General features: G+C 43.8%; 2 protein-coding genes across 11 annotated transcripts in view; both read left to right on the top strand.

Moving 5' to 3' along the window:
- Positions 1 to 20,419, top strand: part of C2H10orf67 (chromosome 2 C10orf67 homolog) — a 154,525-nt gene that overhangs the window by 87,491 nt on the left and 46,615 nt on the right. For 9 of the 10 annotated variants that reach the window (XR_012157581.1, XR_012157577.1, XR_012157579.1 and 6 more), the window contains 2 exons: positions 3,015 to 3,155; positions 3,937 to 4,157. Coding sequence is in view for 5 of the 10 variants with exons in the window: in XM_073334241.1 (XP_073190342.1) it covers positions 3,015 to 3,155; positions 3,937 to 4,157 (362 nt within the window). In the remaining 5 variants the exon portion in view is untranslated. The remainder of the gene's footprint in view (positions 1 to 3,014; positions 3,156 to 3,936; positions 4,158 to 20,419) is intronic. The other variant, XM_073334239.1, reaches the window with a different exon arrangement.
- Positions 5,451 to 16,913, top strand: LOC140907700 (myb/SANT-like DNA-binding domain-containing protein 7). The gene is made up of 3 exons (XM_073334243.1): positions 5,451 to 5,479; positions 14,976 to 15,579; positions 16,168 to 16,913. Exon 2 carries the CDS (start codon positions 14,997 to 14,999, stop codon positions 15,543 to 15,545), a length of 549 nt encoding a protein of 182 aa, XP_073190344.1. The 5' UTR covers positions 5,451 to 5,479; positions 14,976 to 14,996; the 3' UTR covers positions 15,546 to 15,579; positions 16,168 to 16,913.

Below are 20,419 nucleotides of genomic sequence, written 5' to 3'. Positions count from 1 at the left end.
ATATTCAAATGACTTATGGTTAAGGGATATGCCATCACTAATCCTTCTCTGAGCATTAATAAAAAACAAACAAAAAACAACACCTTGAAGGCACCTGAGAGCTTTTGGGCCACACTAACTGAGTAGAATGAAGAAGATAATGGCAAGATGGTCATTTAGAACTTTCAAACTGCTAGCCAATGTTTAGTTGAATCTTTCAGTAGGGGAGCAGAAACTTGTATTAGTTTCAGCCTCACTAAGGTGTGCATAACGTTTAGCTAGTCTTTTTGGAATGAGGGATGTGTCTGACAATAATAAATAATTATAAATTTATGACTTTTGGGAAACTAAATGAGAAGGCAATAATACTGCAAATGGTTGCATTAAATGCCAATGCTTCTTAGAATAATTGTCAGTCTTGTCTGTAATGCAACATAATTTCTTTCTTATTTCTGTCAGATGTATTTAAAGTTAAATGTTGTTAAATACAATTTGAATTTTCCAAGCAGCAGTCTATACCCTTGAGTTCCAACAATGCAATCATCACCTTTTTGGTCCAACTGGATTTTGGCCCAACCCTTCCAGAGTTACCATTATTCTTTAGTCATCCAGAGGGATCCTTGGAGAGGGGAACGGATTTCACACACCATTCAAAACTCATACTTCTGACCAGTTTAGTATTGGTTTTCACATGTTTCAGAGAGGTTCACTGCAATCATCTTTGGCCAAAAGGAGAGTGGCTATGATGCAGAGATTTGAAGGTAAAGACTTAAGTGGACAAATAAGGTCAGGAGTAGAGTTGGTCATAAATTTTTCGATGAAACAGAGTATCATTGGAAAATGCCAGTTTGTTGAACTCAAAATGTTTTGCAATAGCATCTTGGGTTTGATGAATTTTTGGTGAATCAAAGGCTGGGTTATGATGGAACCTTCATGAAACCCTGCCAGCTCATCAAGCTGCTAGATCTTCCAGGATCTGTGGCTCTGAGGCAGCCTAAAGGCCAGAAATCCCAGTCTTCCAGGGTCTGCAACTCTGTAGCAGGCAGCCACGCCAGAGCTTCCAGACTCCATGCCATGGAACTTGGGAGGCATGGGAGCTCCGACTTTAACATGGACTCAGCTCCCAACCCTGCAAAAGGGAGTCAGGAAGTGTTGAGAGCCCAAGTTAATCTGGGGATCTAAGGACTTACAATGCTTCCTGCCATGAATCTAGGACCCTGGAAGTCCTGGAATAAGCTCCCAGGATCTGTAGTTCCCAGGCATCCCTGCTTTGCGGACTGCCCTGGGCAAGAAGTCCAGGGCTTCCAACTCTTGGGCAAGCAGCCATGAAACTGACAATAATATCAGTTTTACTCAGCAGGTGCAGGTAGGGTGACCAGATGTCCTGATTTTATAGGGACAGTCCCGATATTTGTGGCTTTTTCTTATATAGGTGCCTATTACCCTTGCTATCTGGTCACCCTAGGTGCAGGGAACAGACTTCCTATTGGAAAGACCATGTGTCATTGTTTCCGAAAAGATATTTTTCAGGATTTCCAGGTCACAGGAAATTTTTAAATTTGTTTTGATTAATTCTGATTCAGAACAAAACTAAATTTCAAAAAAGTTAAATTTCCTGTGAACCGAAAATCCCACATGTCTGCCAGCTCTAATCAGGAGAGATAACATCAAAACACCAGAAGGGATAGATGACCACATAAGATAGGTGGTTATGAATTAAAATATGGGAAAGGAGGGAACAGATCACTTTAAAAGAGAACTGTGAGAAGTTCGAGTAATTTATAAGGTCAGAATTTCCTAGCAAGTCGTGTTCTTTGGTACTGCATGTAAACTTTATCTATGTTTTTGCCTTTCTTTCCCCCCATGATAGTTGTTGGTGTGCTTCAGTTCTTTGAGTGCCATAATGAGCTGGAATTCTACAATGCCCACCAGTTCCTCAAGGTGCCCTTCTGGTAACTGGAGATTATCAGGATATGGAGATTCTCTGGCTATGCCCCTTTTTTTCCCAGCCATGCCTTCCTAGTGCAGCGGCTGGGAAGGGAATTGCTGTAGGAACTTTTACAATGGCTTTACTCCAAATGATGAGGATTCATCTGTAGAAAACCTCTGGGGAGGGGGAGCAAATCTAATGGCTTTATAACTGCCTTACACCACTATAGCATGTCCCAAGATCTGGCCCAATGTGTATAAAGTTAGGGTAAGCCCGATTCTCCTGTCACAGATTTCTCATTTTCCCCAGTGCAGCTTCATTGAAATTAAGGGAGTTACACCAGTGTAAAATCAATGTGGGAGAGAATTAGGACCTGTGACTGGTATGCTGTCATTTTTATAATATTATAATTAATCTTTACAATGAATTTAATTTGCAGTTTTCACAGGATGTGGATTAAACTGCTTGTCTTTATTTAAAAAGGTCTGATACGGCAATGTATCTTCACCTCCAACTATCCTTTAACTGTCTGGTGTTTTCCCCTATCAGTGAACTGGCCACATAGAGATCAGAATGTGTCCTCCAGAGAAAGTGGAATGTGTCAGCAGCTGAAAAAACAAATGGCTGGCTTTAAGTGGAGAGGGCCAGCATTCAATACAATATGCTTCAGCAAAGTTGAAAGTTCAGTTGAAATAGGACAGATAATATAGTCAGTGGACCAGATTCATCTCTAGTGTAGACTTCAATAGAGATATAACAGGGATAAATTTAGCCCCTTAGAATTTTTTTAAAACAATATCGCCTTTGTTTTGCCAGATTTACACTTAGTAAAATGTTTAATTTGCAGATATAATACTAATAAATATAAATTTTGCTAAGTGTGTGTGAGAGTGGAATCACTGAGGTAACTTAATTTGGGCATATTTTATTATTTTGAAACACCCGGTGGTATTGTCCTTATTTGAAGTACAGTAGCTGAAGTAATTATTATGCTACAATGTCATTTTCCTAACTTGTTTTCTTAACTCCTGTGGATTAAAATGACCATAAGAGTAAAACTGTTTTTCCTAGTGTACATAATCACCACTGATTCTTTGATTGTCAGATTCCATCATTGCAAGAAAAAGATACAAAAAAAATGAAGGAGAAAGTGAAAAGTGGAAGTGAAATTACAGTGCCTTATGAGAGCAGAGAATCACAAAAGGGATATCACAAGCAGCAACAGAAGAAGAGTCCTAGTTACAAGGTGTTGTTTTTATTATTAAAATCCAACAAGTTCTCTGTAAATATTTTATGTAGATTTCTTGTCCTTTGATACCAGTCTATGGACTATTCAGAACCATTGCTTGTTAAACTTTTAGTTACTATGGTAAAAATAATAATTTTCATTTCTATAGTGACTTTCATTCAAGGATTTTGCACCACTTTACAGACATTCATTAATCTCCTGTGAGAGAAGTATGATTATATTTGTACTACAGATGGAAAAAATGAGGCACAGAAGGGCTAAGGTCCAAGTTACACAAAGAATCAGTAACAGAGCTGAGAACCATGAATTCAGTTCTATGTTCTAATCACTAGACTGTATGCTCTCTGCCAAAAGGCATGGATGGTCCTTGCCCATAAGAATTTATAATCAAAGGTCTTGATCCTGCTTCCATTCAAGGCAATAGAAATTTTGCCATTGATATCAGTAGGATTGGCCTTAGACAAATATGATATGCATGACAAAAGTTACGCTTTACTTGTCTGTGCTGCCATCTTTATTAGATAGCCCTCCAAAAAGCTGTGAAATTGTAATGATTCTCAGTCACTCCAGACCTGGATTGGCTTTGAAACAATGACTAGAGTTATAAAGTTTTGTACTATGGTTATTAATTCCTTTAAACACCTAGTTTCCATACCGTAACAGCCAAAACTAGAAGTGTCAATACCAACAGTAAAACTTTGTATTTTTTTGTACATTAAGCATAGAAAATAAATAATACATTACTTAACTTTTTGCAATATATTTTGCACCTGAGAAGGAAGCAGAAAAAAGAGCATTACTTGCTGAAATTGAGAAGCTGAAGGTATTGGAAGGTCAAGAGAAGCAACACATACAAAGGTATCGGCCAGAATTTTTAAGACATTCATTTAACTCTATAAATATTTTAACATTTTGTGGGTTTTTTTATTTCAGTCTTAAAAACGAAGTTGAACAAATTAACCGAAGCTGGGCAAAGAAATTCCAAATTCTAAAGAAAAGGTATAGTGGTAGTATAATATTGACCATATTCATAGAAATAAATCATGTCTATAATTTTGCAAACTATATAAGGAAATATTAAGGGTATAGATATTTTCTAGATACAATATTACTACATAATGCAATGACTCAAACATTTCCCTAGCTTGGTGTAGTATGAAATGAGCAGAATCTGATCATAAGAAATGAGTCACTGGTTGGATAGTATACTGTTGATCTGGTTGTAGTACTAATACACTCTTCAGAGGCAGGCACAATTTTATGATTAGTTTAACATTTATCAAGACTGTGGAAAGAACATTGAAAATGTAATAATATATCTTTTTTTCTATCTTTAAAGTTGTTGCCATTAAAATCCCAACATTTACCACCGGTTCTCCCACTACTTTATTAAAAATGTTATTTTCTATTCTAAGTATAAATAAATGCTGCTGAATTTTAAATGTCCCAGTGAAATGATACCAGTGTAAAGAAAGCGAATAGCATATAATATGGAGAAAAAATTCAAAATGATTCACACACAAATCTCTTAATGACACAACTGAGGGTCATGCTTTTAATGTACAGTTTTGAAAAATATACCTCTATGATATGCATAATGAATACACTAAATGCTGTGTATGTGTAGTCACTGTGGTGTAATTGAAAAAAATCGTTCAAAAGTAGATATTTACCAGTTTACCACCTATCTGTTATCTGGCAGAGGATCTCAGAATGAACTCACGAATTCCGATTTGTTTTAAGCCTATTAAATACATCACATGAAACTGGTGGCTGTTCATCCCAATTAAGTGAGTGTGCCTAGTAATCATACCCATATTAACTAATGCTGTTTGTTTTTTTCACTGACGGAAACTACTATTTTTTTCATGTTTCCAGTATTCATAAGATTACGTATACACAGAATATTATATAATAAATTCATTATGCATGTCACAGAAGTAATTTTAAAATTGCATGTAAAGATTATCATTATTTTGTCAGTAGCAAATTTGAGTATACACTATTTTAAGAATTCTTCCTATGTTCACATGCCATTCACTTCAGCACATTGATCCTCTGATCCAAACTCCTTTACACAGAGGGTTGGTGAGTGTTTTTTTGTTAAAGTCCTTTTATATCATGCTACAATAGGCCCCTATATTATTCATATTTTTCTCCTTTTTCTCAGAGTAACAGCCGTGTTAGTCTGTATTCGCAAAAAGAAAAGGAGTACTTGTGGCACCTTAGAGACTAACCAATTTATTTGAGCATAAGCTTTCGTGAGCTACAGCTCACTTCATCGGATGCATACTGTGGAAACTGCAGAAGACCATGAGGAGGTATTGTTTCATGGTCTCTGTGTATATAATGTCTTTTGCAGTTTCCACAGTATGCATCCGATGAAGTGAGCTGTAGCTCACGAAAGCTTATGCTCAAATAAATTGGTTAGTCTCTAAGGTGCCACAAGTACTCCTTTTCTCCTTTTTCTGTTTCTTTTCTCTCCCCTCTCTACTGTTCTTCTTTTCCAGTTTTCTTCCTTTATTCTCATCTCCCTTCAGTCCTCTTAGATCATTATCCTTCACTACTTTTTCTCTCTCCTTCAAGGATCATATTCTTCCTCTTTTTTCCTTGTCTTTTCCTTTTGATCCTTTTACTCCTTCCCAGTCCTTCTGCATCTCTTTCCCTCAGCCAATCTTCTCCTCTGTTCTACCCATCTTCTCGAAGCTTCTCTCTTCCCTTCACTCTGCCACCTCTGCAACTGCAAAAGTCTCATGTTAGTACCCTCCACACTGGACCTTCTGGTGCTGCCATGTAGTGAAGTGTACAGAGTTGCCTAGCGTAAGGTGTGGGTGGTTATCCTTCTACGCACATCTGATAGTATCATCAGATAAAGACGCACAAAAAACCAAACCTGACTAAAAATGTTTGGGAAGACTTCTTGCATTGCATTTCATTGCTCCAATGAGTGGCAGTCACAATTATATGTTTCAGAGTAACAGCCGTGTTAGTCTGTATTCACAAAAAGAAAAGGAGTACTTGTGGCACCTTAGAGACTAACCAATTTATTTGAGCATAAGCTTTCGTGAGCTTAGCTACTTATATGGCTCCCCATTACTGTAATATATGAACCATATTAGAAAAAAAGTACTAGCATCATTATAAACTATAGGAGATCTAACTTGATGAAAAATGTAATGTATTCTCTTAATAGTAACACTAAGTGCTTTTAAAAGTTGAGCCTGCTAAAGTTAGAGGTGAATGTGTGGTTTTGTACATATCTAATCACGGTAACACCATAAAAATAGATTCATTTTGACAGATATTCTGTTTACAGAGAGGTATGTAACCAGAATACAGAAAAATTCTTGTTTTTCCTGATTTTTTTCCAATATATTATGGAAGCACTGTGCATAATAAACTGGGGTTTTTTCCATGAAAATTTGACTACTAGAGTATGGCAGGAAATGGTTTTCCCATCACATTAATATTTTCAAGAGTTCAAAGTTTTTCCCACCTTGAATCTGGATCAAAATTTGAAACCTTGAAAATACATGTGAAATAGAAAACCAATTCTTTGTGGGGGTGGGAGGGTAGTTAAAACCTTTCATTTTGATAATTTCAGAACTTTTCATTTTGGTTTTGACTTATTTGAAAAACTTTTATTCGGTTTAATTAGCTTAAATTTCAAAACAAAAAGTTTGTTGAGAACCAGAAACCAGATTTTTTCATTTTGACAGTTTAGGAACTTTTTTCTTGATATTTTTTAAGTCAAAACTGATAGTTTCAGTTTTGACAAACTGTCAGTTTTTGAAAAAAACAGATTCATTATGAAATTTCCGACCAGCTGTAGTGACTACCTGAAGAGCACACAAGCTTGAGTTTGCATTTAAGTTATTTTTATAAATTATATTTTTTTATTATTCTCATGTTTCTACTGCATATAAATGTAAAATATGAGAGCCCTCTTGTGGCGAAAATAATATCTGTCAATTTTATAGATATTGGTCAGACTGTGTGGCCCCATGGATAAAGTGCCTGCCAAATATTTAGAATGTATTGCGTGTAAGCCCTTTTAAATTTATACTTTTTATTCTATTTTTTCAACTTTTTCCATCAATTTAATTAAAAATTAATTGTTAGCACTTTTCCTTTTTAAGTGACTTTAGTGCTCATGAAAGTTACCACTTTGAGAGTATAGGAGATTGATGTCCTCTGTTCATTTACAGACATAAATAGAGGACAGCAAGGCAAACTCACACTTTTGGCCTTTCTTCTAAGATTGCCATGAAAGGTGCCAGTTAGCATCAATTGTGATGGTGTTTTTTGTGATGTGGACACTTGTACGCTAGGAATTCTACTAAGACTAACAATTTATTTCCTATAGGCTATCAAATAGCTATTAGATAGAATTGTCTTTCAGCCACTATTGACCTGGGGCTAGAATCTGACTGGTGATTTTGGAACAGATGACTGTATGGGCTAGATTGACAAAGGGACTTAGGCCCCTAGAATATCACTGGGGGTCACAAAGACTGAGTTAGGTACTCAGGCTGCCCATACAATGGAAGGGAGGGATTCACAAAAACCAGCATGCTAGATGGAGAGCCATCTAAACTAACTAATGGGAGATGCTAAGCAGAGGGGTTTGCCCTCAGCCACACCCATCTCAGGGAGTTTGGTGCCTACTGCTTGGAATTCTCAGCTGTGAACTCTCTCCTGAAGTCAGGTGCTGCTGGGGCTGGGGAGGGAGGGAGGTACGGAGGAGCTCAGTCATAACTTTTAGTCCAGCAATCAGGGCACTCACAGGAGATGTGGGAGACCCCTGGATCCAGTCTCTCCTCTGCCTGAGAAGAGGGGATTTGAACAGGAGTCTGCCATCTCTTAGGTGAATGCTCTAACCACTGAGTTCCTTCAATCTCTCCTAGTGAATTTGCTCCACTGTGGATAAATAATGAGAATCATTAGGGGGTTGGAACCTGGGTCTCCTACATCCTGGGTGAGGGCCATTCTCATGTTTGTTTGTCTGTTTGTCTCTCTCTCCCCCCAATGACTCTTTAAATATGTATACACAGAAGAACAGTTTCAACAGGAGATATTGAGGGAGCCCCATATCAGAATATCCCATGGCCCAGTGGTTAGGGCACTCACCTGAGAAGTAACAAATCCCTTCTCCCCTTCAGGCAAAGGGGGGACTTAACCAGGAGTCTGCCACATCCCAGCTGAGTGCCCTAACCACTGGGCTAAAAGTTATGTGGGAGGTCCTTCTCCCCTCAAACCCCCAACCATTTGTGTGCAGGGCCCAATCCAATAAGCTTGATTAGAGCTTAGCTACTGGACTGAGCCCCACAGGCGAGTTGAGCAGAGGAATGCTATCTTCCCCTGGTTCTTGCATCACACTTGGCCTTAGCTGTCTGGATGTCTAGACTGAAGCAGCACTGTGTATGCCCAGAGGGAGGAACATAGGCAACTGGGAAACTTTTTTACTGCAAAAATTTAGGTTCCTGCAGGATTCAGCAGCAGCTGAGCAGGTATTTGTGTATATCAGCGGTGCCTGATTCTGGGATTTACTTGCCTAAAGTGGCAGGTGCCTATCTCCTTTGCGAGTCTAGCCCTATATCCCATTACTAATCACCTAAGACATACCGTGCAAAAAAAAAAGATCTAAACCAAAACATTTCACATATAAGAAAAGACAAATTAAACTACTGGGTAAGTTTAATAATCTAAACTTGTAATTTGAAACATCAGAAAAACAAACAAACAACTAGTTACTTTATATTCAGAAAAGGTTAAATATTTAAATAGTTAAATGAGACAAGACACAATTTATGGCTAACTTGAACCATCTCACTCTGCCATAATTCAGAGTTCCTATTTGTGGTTTTATAAATCTTAGCAAAAAGTGATCAAGTTAGCACTGCTTGTGTCTTGTTTAATTTGCTCATTTAACATTACTGTTCTTATAGATATACCATGCCCTCATAATGGATGAGACAATATTTACATTTCTCCTTCTGCTAATAATGGCAGTTATCTGTTCAGTCAAACTCCAGAACTGGTCAGATATGAGGGACCACGTCTAACTGGATTTAGTTCCTGATATGGTGGAAATCAAATATTTTAGCAGCTGTGAGATTCTGCCTGAAGATTTCCACAGTTCTAAAAAGAAAGCCAATAAAAAGCTGGTAATTCTAAATTAATCTGTGACCAAAAGCTTCCAATGGTGCCACCTGTTATCTAGTTTGGAATTGTTACCTTTAATAATGCTCTGTGGAAATTGACATAAGCGCCTCAAATTAGCAAAACAGGTGCTACCTTTTTAGCAAGTTCGTAAATACATCTGGAAAGACCGTGGACTCCTTAAAGATGCCAAGTTTACAGTGTAATTAACAGTCATTCTAACCACCTTGAATTGTGGTTCTGGTGCTTGATCTAATTGGATATATCTACACTGCAATGTAACCCCATGGTTAGTAGAACTTCAGTTAGCAGACTCTGTTTTTGTTAACCCAGGACTTGAGCATCTACACTCATTGTAACCCCAGGAATTGTTGAACCCTGGGTCCCAACCTGGGGCTCCAGAGTCTACGCTGCACTACGGGGGCCTGAGTCCAAACCCCCATATCCCAGACTTCCTAACACCCTCCCTAAATGTGGCCACTCTAGCCCTTTGTTTGTGGTACAGTATGGGAAAACTTGACTGTCCACCAAATGTGATTGTCCAGAGGACAAAGAAAGTCAGCCCATCGAATTGTGCAATACTTTTGGAAGACCTCCAGAGTACGAGTCCAGTTGTGCTGCATCTACACTGCAAAGTAATAGAACTTGAACCGTGGGTCCTGGCTTGACTCAGGCTCAGATCCTCCACCCCTGGGGGATCGTGGTTCTGAGCCTTGACTTAGCATAATGTGTGTACATACAGATAGGGGAGGTTAGGGTTGAACCTGAGTTGAAACCCTGGGCTTATATTGCAGTGTAGACATATCCATGAGCCTTTCCATATGCATTGCTTCTAGGATTCTTTGTGTAACGTCGACAGATCCCGGTCGTTGGCGGACAGGATCAAATCTGGAACCTGTGGAGCTTTGTGCATGAGCCTCTTGTGCATAAGCTAAAAGCTATATGGCTGTTAGCTAAGGCTGTAAAGTAGACTCATTAATCTCTAAAGGGCCTCATTACCACTAGAGGGGACAATGCACCACATCCAGGAGGTGTGTGGGTTACAAACTTCCCCTAGCTGAGGAAGCGCATCCCGAGCTTCAGAGACTTCCGAGCTGAAAGCCAGGACAAGCCCCCACTTGTAAAACCGACAGACCCCGGTCGTCAGTAAATGAGATCGAACCTGGGATCTATAGAGCTAAATGCATGAGCCTCTACTGCTTGAGCTAAAAGCTCTCTCCCTCCCTCCCCCCACCCTCCACCGGCAATTGAATGACAGAACTTTTGTCTTTCAGAGTTGTTAACCCCCCCAAGACAAAAGTTTTGCTGCAACAAGTGCCAATGTGAACAGTGTGTTGTCGGCAGGAGCTCTCTCCTGCCGACAGCACAAACACCGCTCTTTGGGGGTGGAAGTTTTTTGACGGCAGGAGAGCCGACAAATAGCCGCTACATTGCACGACTTTTAGCGGCATGGTTGTGGCGACAGCCATGTCGCTAAAAGCTGTGTAGTGTAGACAAAGCCTTATGTGGTCTTGGTACCACTAGGTGGGACAGAATACCACACCCAGGAGGTGGGGGGGTTATATTTGCATTAATTGATATGACTGTTTCTAGAGTTAAATTTTTTGATCAGCCAAAGCTATTATTATCTTGGGCATTTTGTCTAAATGTCTTGTGAAAAGTTTTCTGTAATGAGAGGTCCTGTTAACATTACAGCTGGCATGTGAAAATCCTTGCATCAGATCAAACAGAGAACAGTGGTCAGGAAGCAAATGCCCATCTTTGACAAGCACGTATTTGAGAACCTCAGCCTGAAAAGCTTGAAAAAGTCTCTTTTCCTAAGATTCCAGACAAACTAGTATTCCTTTCCCATCACCGTAACACACTAATTCTTAAATAATGAGGGATATGGAAGATTTATATCTAAATAAAAATAGCATTTACGTTTTGAGTTAAGACTACTATCATTTGTCAATAACTTTCTCAAGATGTTGTATTGTTGTTGTTGTATTATTAATTGCGAAGAGCTGAAAATGTGCTCAGCACTGCATAAATCAACAAAAAATCAAGACCATCCCTGGTCCAAAGTGCTTGCAATCAAAGAGACAGACATAGAAAGACAGAATGCAGAGGAAGTAATTACCCTTATATGAAGTTCTGTTCTCTTAAACTACCATTTTTCATCTCTTTTAGGCCTCCCTTCATCAGTAGGCTCGTCTATAGCATATTTTCCTTCTTTTTAAAGAAAATGGAAAAATATTGTGGCTGTTCAGATTACCTCATTTAAACTGGACTTTGAGAAATTAGCTAGTAGTTCTTCAGGTGGTTGCAGACATATATTCCACTCAGGTGTGTGCATGCCCAGCATACCGGAGCCAGAGAACTTTGTCTAGCAGGTGCACATGCCCTTGTAACCCCTCTCCCGGCTATTTAAGGGCAGCACCACTCTGACCCCCCTCAGTTCCTTTCCACTGCATGCAGCTGGAGTCAGAGCATTCTGTATGATATCTTACCTCATGCTTTTGTTGTCTGAGGTTTCCATCTCTTTTTTTTTTAATATAGTTAACTAATTAGAGTTAGCAGTACTCTTAGTAGTTGATTAGTTTAGTCATTTTAATAGAAAGATTTTCCTTGGCATTATGCCTTCGCCAGGTTTCAAACACTGTCCCTCTTGGGGTAGCTATCCCGAAAAGCGGTCCCCATACTTGGTGCTTGTTGTGCTTGGGATAGGGACATATTAAGGAAAAGTGCTCCATTTGTAAATCCTTCAAAAAGAGAATGCAGATGGCTAGAGAATTATGCCTCAAGCAGCACCTTATAGAGCAAACTGTGAAGCCCACATCAGTGTCAGGATCCTCCTCAAATCACCGACCTCCTCAGAGGGCTTTGGTGCTGCCACACGTTGCTGTTATGCAGCCAGACTTTGACTCTTTTCCGAGGGGAAGAAACTGTTCTTCTTGATCTCCTTCCCTGAGAAAGAGGGCTCATAACACTGACTGACCAAAGCTTGAAAAGAGTCTTCCTCACCTAAGAGGAGTACTGGGCAGCACCAGGATTCCTCGAGTGCTCAAGGTAGAGTGGGGCTGTCTGTCCAGTCTCCAGTACCAAGATGGGATCATTCCAGCACTGTACCATTGACTCCTGTACTGTCTGTGTGGTGGCCATTGAATCTGATACCGACATAGTCAGTCTCAGCACTCACCATATTGACCCTACAAGCTTTTCAAGGAGCAGCAGATTTACGCTGCTTCTCTTTTCCAGACTCGCCTTTGAGTCCTCGACTGTGCTGGTATTGTCTGTGGCCCCAGAATCCGTATCAGCACCAAGGGGTCTGTTGTTGGTACTGTTTCCTTCTTTGGCACCAGAGACAATTTCAGTGTCTACAGGCCCGGTATGGACCAGATCTGCAGAGGCAGTACCGTCCCCTACTTCGATACCAATGCCTTTTCCAGCACCAAGTGTTAGTTCTCCCTCAATGGCACTACTCGTAGTCAAAGCACTGGCTGTAATGCATCTGTAAATACCAGTGTGGCCCCCGTACTGGGCTTCAGATGAGCTGGGACATGTGATGCCTCCACGAGGGGTGCCTCCTCCATTTGCATTGGACTATGTGGGAAGTGCCGTGTCTCCTAGCTCAGAGTCATCCTCTGCCTTTCCTTCTCCATCCAGGTACCAGGTGCAAAAGTCACACTCTCTTCTGGGAATTGTAGTTTACCTCTGTCTGAGCAAGCTTGGGACAACTCCCAGAATGCCCAGCGGGCTTTTGTCACATATCACAGCCCACTGCTGCGTGATTCAGAGAGCCAAGCTGGAGTCTGAGGGCGGGGTGACAGCCGCTCCATTCAGATGAGTGTGTGCTGCAGACCCCTGCGTGGACACAAAATTTGTATTTGCTTTAACCATCAGTATCAGGACCAGCACCATTCTTGCAGTAGAGATAAGGGTTCCCCAGTACCTACCAGGCACCAGTGCCATATCATTTCCCCCAGTGGTCTTCATGGAACACTTAGGATGTTCCTTGATCTTCAAGGTCCGAATTCTGGGCTTATTCCAGAGCACGGTCACACAACCTTCCTGCTATTTCCCAACCCACTGAGGCTGGAGATGCATACTGATATTGGTCCTCCTGAGCTGATACAGTCTGAGCCTTTACTGCATTAGCAAGTCACAGCAAATTCCATTGGACCGGCTTCCTTCTTCATCAGATGATTCCACTATATTGGATTCATCTTCTCCTGTGTCTGAGGACTTTAAGTCATATCAAGATCTCCTGAGGTTAGTGGCTACAGCTTTGGTAGACAGTGTCCAGTCATTGACTCCTGGGAGGGAAGCTCTCCCTAGGAATGAAGTGCTTTTGGAACCCACAAAGGTTTTGTGGTATATACCAGCTTCCTTACTGTCAATAGTATAGCATACTGAAAAGTGGTAGTGTGAACCCTCTGCAGGGTTATGAGTGTATCTACTCACATTCAGCCCCTAACCCTCTCTTGTCATAATGGTGACAGTTGAGCGGTTACATGCGGGGAGATAGAAGTAAACACCTAAAGACAAGAAGTCTAAAATGTTACATTTAATGGAAAGGAAAATTTATTCAATTTTGTCTTTACAAATGCACATTGCTAATTAGCAGGTGCTGTTATCAAAATATGACTTTGTAAATTGGGAGGCTATGCCCAAATTTACACATGAGTTGTCAGAATCCTTCAGGGAACAGTTTTAAGGCTTTCATTGCAGAAGGCCATCTAGTGGCAAAGACATCACTGTAATCAGCACTGGACATAGTGGATGCCTCCTGCAAGATTATGGCCTTAGCTGTAACAATAAGAAGAGCTTTGTGGTTACAGAAATCTGGTGTAGCTCCTGAAGTCCAACAAAGCATACAGGACTTACCTTTTGATGATCAGTTTTTGTTTTCTGAAAAAACTCTTGAAACATCACATTATTTTAAGGACTTGTGGTGCGGTAGTGCCCCACCCCGTGAAAAGAAGGGCTGAACCAGACCAGAGAGGCTGTGCAGACCCGCAGCAGCCAATCAGAGAAGGCCTGAGGAGAGCCAATCAGGGCAGGGGGAGAGGCAGCCAATCGGGGCCAGCATAGGCCCTATATAAAAGCTGCCTAGCAAAGAGCAGGGTAGTCTCTCCCTGGTGGTCAAGGGAGGAGGACTGGCTCCTAAGCTGAAAGGTTTCAGAGTAACAGCCGTGTTAGTCTGTATTCTCAAAAAGAAAAGGAGTACTTGTGGCACCTTAGAGACTAACCAATTTATTTGAGCATAAGCTTTCGTGAGCTGAAGTGAGCTGTAGCTCACGAAAGCTTATGCTCAAATAAATTGGTTAGTCTCTAAGCCCTGGTCTACACTAGGACTTTAGGTTGAATTTAGCAGCGTTAAATCGATTTAAACCTGCACCCGTCCACACAGTGAAGCCCTTTATTTCGACTTAAAGGGCTCTTAAAATCGATTTCCTTACTCCACCCCTGACAAGTGGATTAGCGCTTAAATCGACGTTCCCGGCTCGAATTTGGGGTACTGTGGACACAATTCGATGGTATTGGCCTCCGGGAGCTATCCCAGAGTGCTCCATTCTGACCGCTCTGGACAGCACTCTCAACTCAGATGCACTGGCCAGGTAGACAGGAAAAGAACCGCAAACTTTTGAATCTCATTTCCTGTTTGGCCAGCGTGGCAAGCTGCAGGTGACCATGCAGAGCTCATCAGCACAGGTGACCATGATGGAGTCCCAGAATCGCAAAAGAGCTCCAGCATGGACCGAACGGGAGGTACGGGATCTGATCGCTGTTTGGGGAGAGGAATCCGTGCTATCAGAACTCCGTTCCAGTTTTCGAAATGCCAAAACCTTTGTGAAAATCTCCCAGGGCATGAAGGACAGAGGCCATAACAGGGACCCGAAGCAGTGCCGCGTGAAACTGAAGGAGCTGAGGCAAGCCTACCAGAAAACCAGAGAGGCGAACGGCCGCTCCGGGTCAGAGCCCAAATCATGCCGCTTCTCTGATGAGCTGCATGCCATTTTAGGGGGTTCAGCCACCACTACCCCAGCCGTGTTGTTTGACTCCTTCAATGGAGATGGAGGCAATACGGAAGCAGGTTTTGGGGACGAAGAAGATGATGATGAGGAGGAGGTTGTAGATAGCTCACAGCAAGCAAGCGGAGAAACCGGTTTTCCCGACAGCCAGGAACTGTTTCTCACCCTAGACCTGGAGCCAGTACCCCCCGAACCCACCCAAGGCTAACACCTGGACCCAGCAGGCGGAGAAGGGACCTCTGGTGAGTGTACCTTTTAAAATGCTATACATGGTTTAAAAGCAAGCATGTGAAAGGATTACTTTGCCCTGGCATTTGCGGTTCTCCTAGATGTAGTCCTAAAGCCTTTGCAAAAGGTTTCTGGGGAGGGCAGCCTTATTTCGTCCTTCATGGTAGGACACTTTACCACTCCAGGCCAGTAACACGTACTCGGGAATCACTGTAGAACAAAGCATTGCAGTGTATGTTTGCTGGCATTCAACCAAAATCCGTTCTTTATCTCTCTGTGTTATCCTCAGGAGAGTGAGATATAATTCATGGTCACCTGGTTGAAATAGAGTGCTTTTCTTCAGGGGACACTCAGAGGAGCCCATTCCTGCTGGGCTGTTTGCCTGTGGCTAAACAGAAATGTTCCCCGCTGTTAGCCACAGGGAGGGGGGAAGGTTGAGGGGGTAGTCACGCGGTGGGAGGAGGCAAAATGCGACCTTGTAACGAAAGCACATGTGCTATGTATGTAATGTTAACAGCAAGGTTTACCCTGAAAGAGTGTAGCGACTGTTTTATAAAATGTGTCTTTTTAAATACCGCTGTCCCTTTTTTTTTCTCCACCAGCTGCATGTGTTTCAATGATCACAGGATCTTCTCCTTCCCAGAGGCTAGTGAAGCTTAGAAAGAAAAAAAAACGCACTCGCGATGAAATGTTCTCCGAGCTCATGCTGTCCTCCCACACTGACAGAGCACAGACGAATGCGTGGAGGCAAATAATGTCAGAGTGCAGGAAAGCACAAAATGACCGGGAGGAGAGGTGGAGGGCTGAAGAGAGTAAGTGGCGGGCTGAAGACAGGGCTGAAGCTCAAATGTGGCGGCAGCGTGATGAGAGGAGGCAGGATTCAATGCTGAGGCTGCTGCAGGACCAAACCAGTATGCTCCAGTGTATGGTTGAGCTGCAGCAAAGGCAGCTGGAGCACAGACTGCCACTGCTGCCCCTCTGTAACCAACCGCCCTCCTCCCCAAGTTCCATAGCCTCCACACCCAGATGCCCAAGAACGCGGTGGGGGGGCCTCCGGCCAACCAGCCACTCCACCACAGAGGATTGCCCAAAAAAAAGAAGGCTGTCATTCAATAAATTTTAAAGTTGTAAACTTTTAAAGTGCTGTGCTTAAAGTGCTGTGTGGCATTTTCCTTCCCTCCTCCACCACCCCTCCTGGGATACCTTGGTAGTCATCTCCCTATTTGTGTGATGAATGAATAACGAATGCATGACTGTGAAGCAGTAATGACTTTATTGCCTCTGCAAGCGGTGATTAAAGGGAGGAGGGGAGGGTGGTTAGCTTACAGGGAAGTAGAGTGAACCAAGGGGCGGGGGGTTTCATCAAGGAGAAACAAACAGAACTTTCACACCGTAGCCTGGCCAGTCATGAAACTGGTTTTCAAAGCTTCTCTGATGCGTACCACGCCCTCCTGTGCTCTTCTAACCGCCCTGGTGTCTGGCTGCGCGTAACCAGCAGCTAGGCGATTTGCCTCAGCCTCCCACCCCGCCATAAATGTCTCCCCCTTACTCTCACAGATATTGTGGAGCACACAGCAACCAGTAATAACAGTGGGAATATTGGTTTCGCTGAGGTCTAAGCGAGTCAGTAAACTGCGCCAGCGCGCCTTTAAACGTCCAAATGCACACTCTACCACCATTCTGCACTTGCTCAGCCTGTAGTTGAACAGCTCCTGACTACTGTCCAGGCTGCCTGTGTACGGCTTCATGAGCCATGGCATTAAGGGGTAGGCTGGGTCCCCAAGGATACATATAGGCATTTCAACATCCCCAACAGTTATTTTCTGGTCTGGGAATAAAGTCCCTTCCTGCAGCTTTTGAAACAGACCAGAGTTCCTGAAGATGCGAGCATCATGGACCTTTCCCGGCCATCCCACGATGTTGGTGAAACGTCCCTTGTGATCCACCAGAGCTTGCAGCACTATTGAAAAGTACCCCTTGCGGTTTATGTACTCGGCGGCTTGGTGCTCCGGTGCCAAGATAGGGATATGGGTTCCGTCTATAGCCCCACCACAGTTAGGGAATCCCATTGCAGCAAAGCCATCCACTATGACCTGCACATTTCCCAGGGTCACTACCCTTGATATCAGCAGATCTTTGATTGCGTGAGCTACTTGCATAACAGCAGCCCCCACAGTAGATTTGCCCACTCCAAATTGATTCCCAACTGACCGGTAGCTGTCTGGCGTTGCAAGCTTCCACAGGGCTATCGCCACTCGCTTCTCAACTGTGAGGGCTGCTCTCATCCTGGTATTCATGCGCTTCAGGGCAGGGGAAAGCAAGTCACAAAGTTCCATGAAAGTGCCCTTACGCATGCGAAAGTTTCGCAGCCACTGGGAATCGTCCCAGACCTGCAACACTATGCGGTCCCACCAGTCTGTGCTTGTTTCCCGAGCCCAGGATCGGCGTTCCACAGCATGAACCTGCCCCATTAGCACCATGATGCATGCATTGTCAGGGCCCATGCTTTCAGAGAAATCTGTGTCCATGTCCTGATCACTCACGGGACCGCGCTGACGTCGCCTCCTCGCCCGGTATCGCGTTGCCATGTTCTGGTGCTGCATATACTGCTGGATAATGCGTGTGGTGTTTAATTTGCTCCTAATTGCCAAAATGAGCTCAGCGGCCTCCATGCTTGCCTTGGTATGGCGTCCGCACAGAAAGAAGGCGCGGAACGATTGTCTGCCGTTGCTCTGATGGAGGGAGGGGCGACTGACGACACGGCTTACAGGGTTGGCTTCAGGGAGCTAAAATCAACAAAGGGTGTGCCTGTACATCAAGGAGTATTTCAGGCAGGACTGCACGGAGGGTTCCAATAAGAAATGGTGCACCTAAGTTATCGTTGTTATTGGAACAAGGAGGTTAGCCTGGCCTCTGATTGATACATGGCTAGATTTACCTTGCTGCACCTTCTCTGTGAGTGACTGCAGTGTGATCTAGACAGGGGAGGAGGCAAATGAGTACAAAACAAATCTGGTCTATTTCTTGTTCTGACCCACTCCATCTATCTTTTACATCTTTGGCTGGCAGCAGACGGTGCAGAAGGACTGCATGCCATCCACATCTCATGGCTGCTTGGCAGAAGATGGTACAGTACGACTGCTAGCAGTCCGTATCGCCTGCCCGCTCACCATAAGACGGTTCAATAGGACTGCAGGACTAAAGAGAATGACCTGGTCAAGTCACTCCAAATTTAGTCCCTGCGCCCATGTCTGCCCAGGCGCTCCCAGCCGACGTGGCCAGGAGCACCTCGGACACGACGAGGACGACTACCAGTCGTATTGCACCGTCTGCTGCCAGAAGGCAATGGGTTGCTGCTACTGTGCAGCAAAGCCGTACCGCGTCTGCCAGCACCCAGGAGACATAGGGTGACGGTTACCTGAGCGGGCTCCATGCTTGCCATGGTATGGCGTCTGCACAGGTAACTCAGGAAAAAAGGCGCGAAATGATTGTCTGCCCTTGCTTTCACGGGGGGAGGGAGGGAACGGGGGCCTGACGATATGTACCCAGAACCACCCGCGACAATGTTTTAGCCCCATCAGGCATTGGGATCTCAACCCAGAATTCCAATGGGCAGCAGAGACTGCGGGAACTGTGGGATAGCTACCCACAGTGCAACGCTCCGGAAGTCGACGCTTGCCTCGGTACTGTGGAAGCGCTCCGCCGAGTTAATGCACTTAATGCACTTAGAGCATTTTCTGTGGGGACACACACACTTGAATATATAAAACCGATTTCTAAAAAAACGACTTCTATAAATTCGACCTAATTTCGTAGTGTAGACATACCCTAAGGTGCCACAAGTACTCCTTTTCTTTAAGCTGAAAGGTAGCACCTTGGACAGAGCAGTGCTGGGGAAGGGTAGAAAGAGCTGGGAAGCTCTGGCCAAGGAAAACCCCAGGCTGCCGGCCTAGCTACCAAGGGCCGGGCAAGTGTATAGGGCCGAAGGGGAAGCGGCCCAAGGACAATAGCAGGGTAAGGGGAGAGAAGGAGGGCAGAGAAGCTGCCACTAGAGGGTCCCTGGTTCAGGACCCAGAGTAGCGGGTGGGCCTGGGTCTCCCCCTTCTCCCTTGTACTATGCCTGGCTGAAGAGGAGCATGGCCTGATCCAGGCTGTGGCTGGCCCCTGCGATGAAGGGGCTAGACTCAGAGGCTGCAGCCGGCCACTATGGCAGGTGCAGATGGTGGACTGCTGATAACACCAAATCCCCGGAAGCGGGTTAGACCAGAGCAGTGGGCACTGCTGGAGGGCAGTGTCCTGAAGAGGACGCTGCCGAGTGAGGAGCATCGCGGGTCCAGACGCCAGCAGGGCGAGAGACAGATGGGACACCACCAGCAGAGGGTGCCCTGCAGAGGTCGGAGCTAATTCCCAGACGTGCCAGCAGGAGGTACTGCGGTGGTGAGTCCCAACCCTTTCACAGGACTCAAACTACTTTAAATTCACTGGGGGCTTATAACTCAGCACTAAAGAGGCACCATTATAGAAGTCTGCAACAGCAGCAGAAATACCTCTCCCAGTGGTACTTTCAGCATCTTATACTGCTAGACAGCAAGACTTCTCTAGGAAGGGACACAAATCACAGAGGAGAAGGCCATCTGGTTCACCAGCCAGCATGTCATCCATCAGCTTTAGGCAAGCAGACAATTTGACTCTCCTATCAAGGGCAGCATTCCAGTTGTAAACTTCCCAACCATGTCTCCTCCATTTGGGGACAGGCTCCCTCACTTCTACACATAGGTGTTGTCTCTGTGGGTGCTCTGGGGCTGGAGCACCCACGGAAAAAACATAGTGGGTGCTCAGCAGCCCTGTGGATCA

The sequence above is a fragment of the Lepidochelys kempii genome, chromosome 2 (assembly GCF_965140265.1).
Source record: "Lepidochelys kempii isolate rLepKem1 chromosome 2, rLepKem1.hap2, whole genome shotgun sequence".
Lineage (NCBI taxonomy): Eukaryota > Metazoa > Chordata > Testudines > Cheloniidae > Lepidochelys > Lepidochelys kempii.
This window is presented reverse-complemented; position numbering and strand designations above follow the sequence as displayed.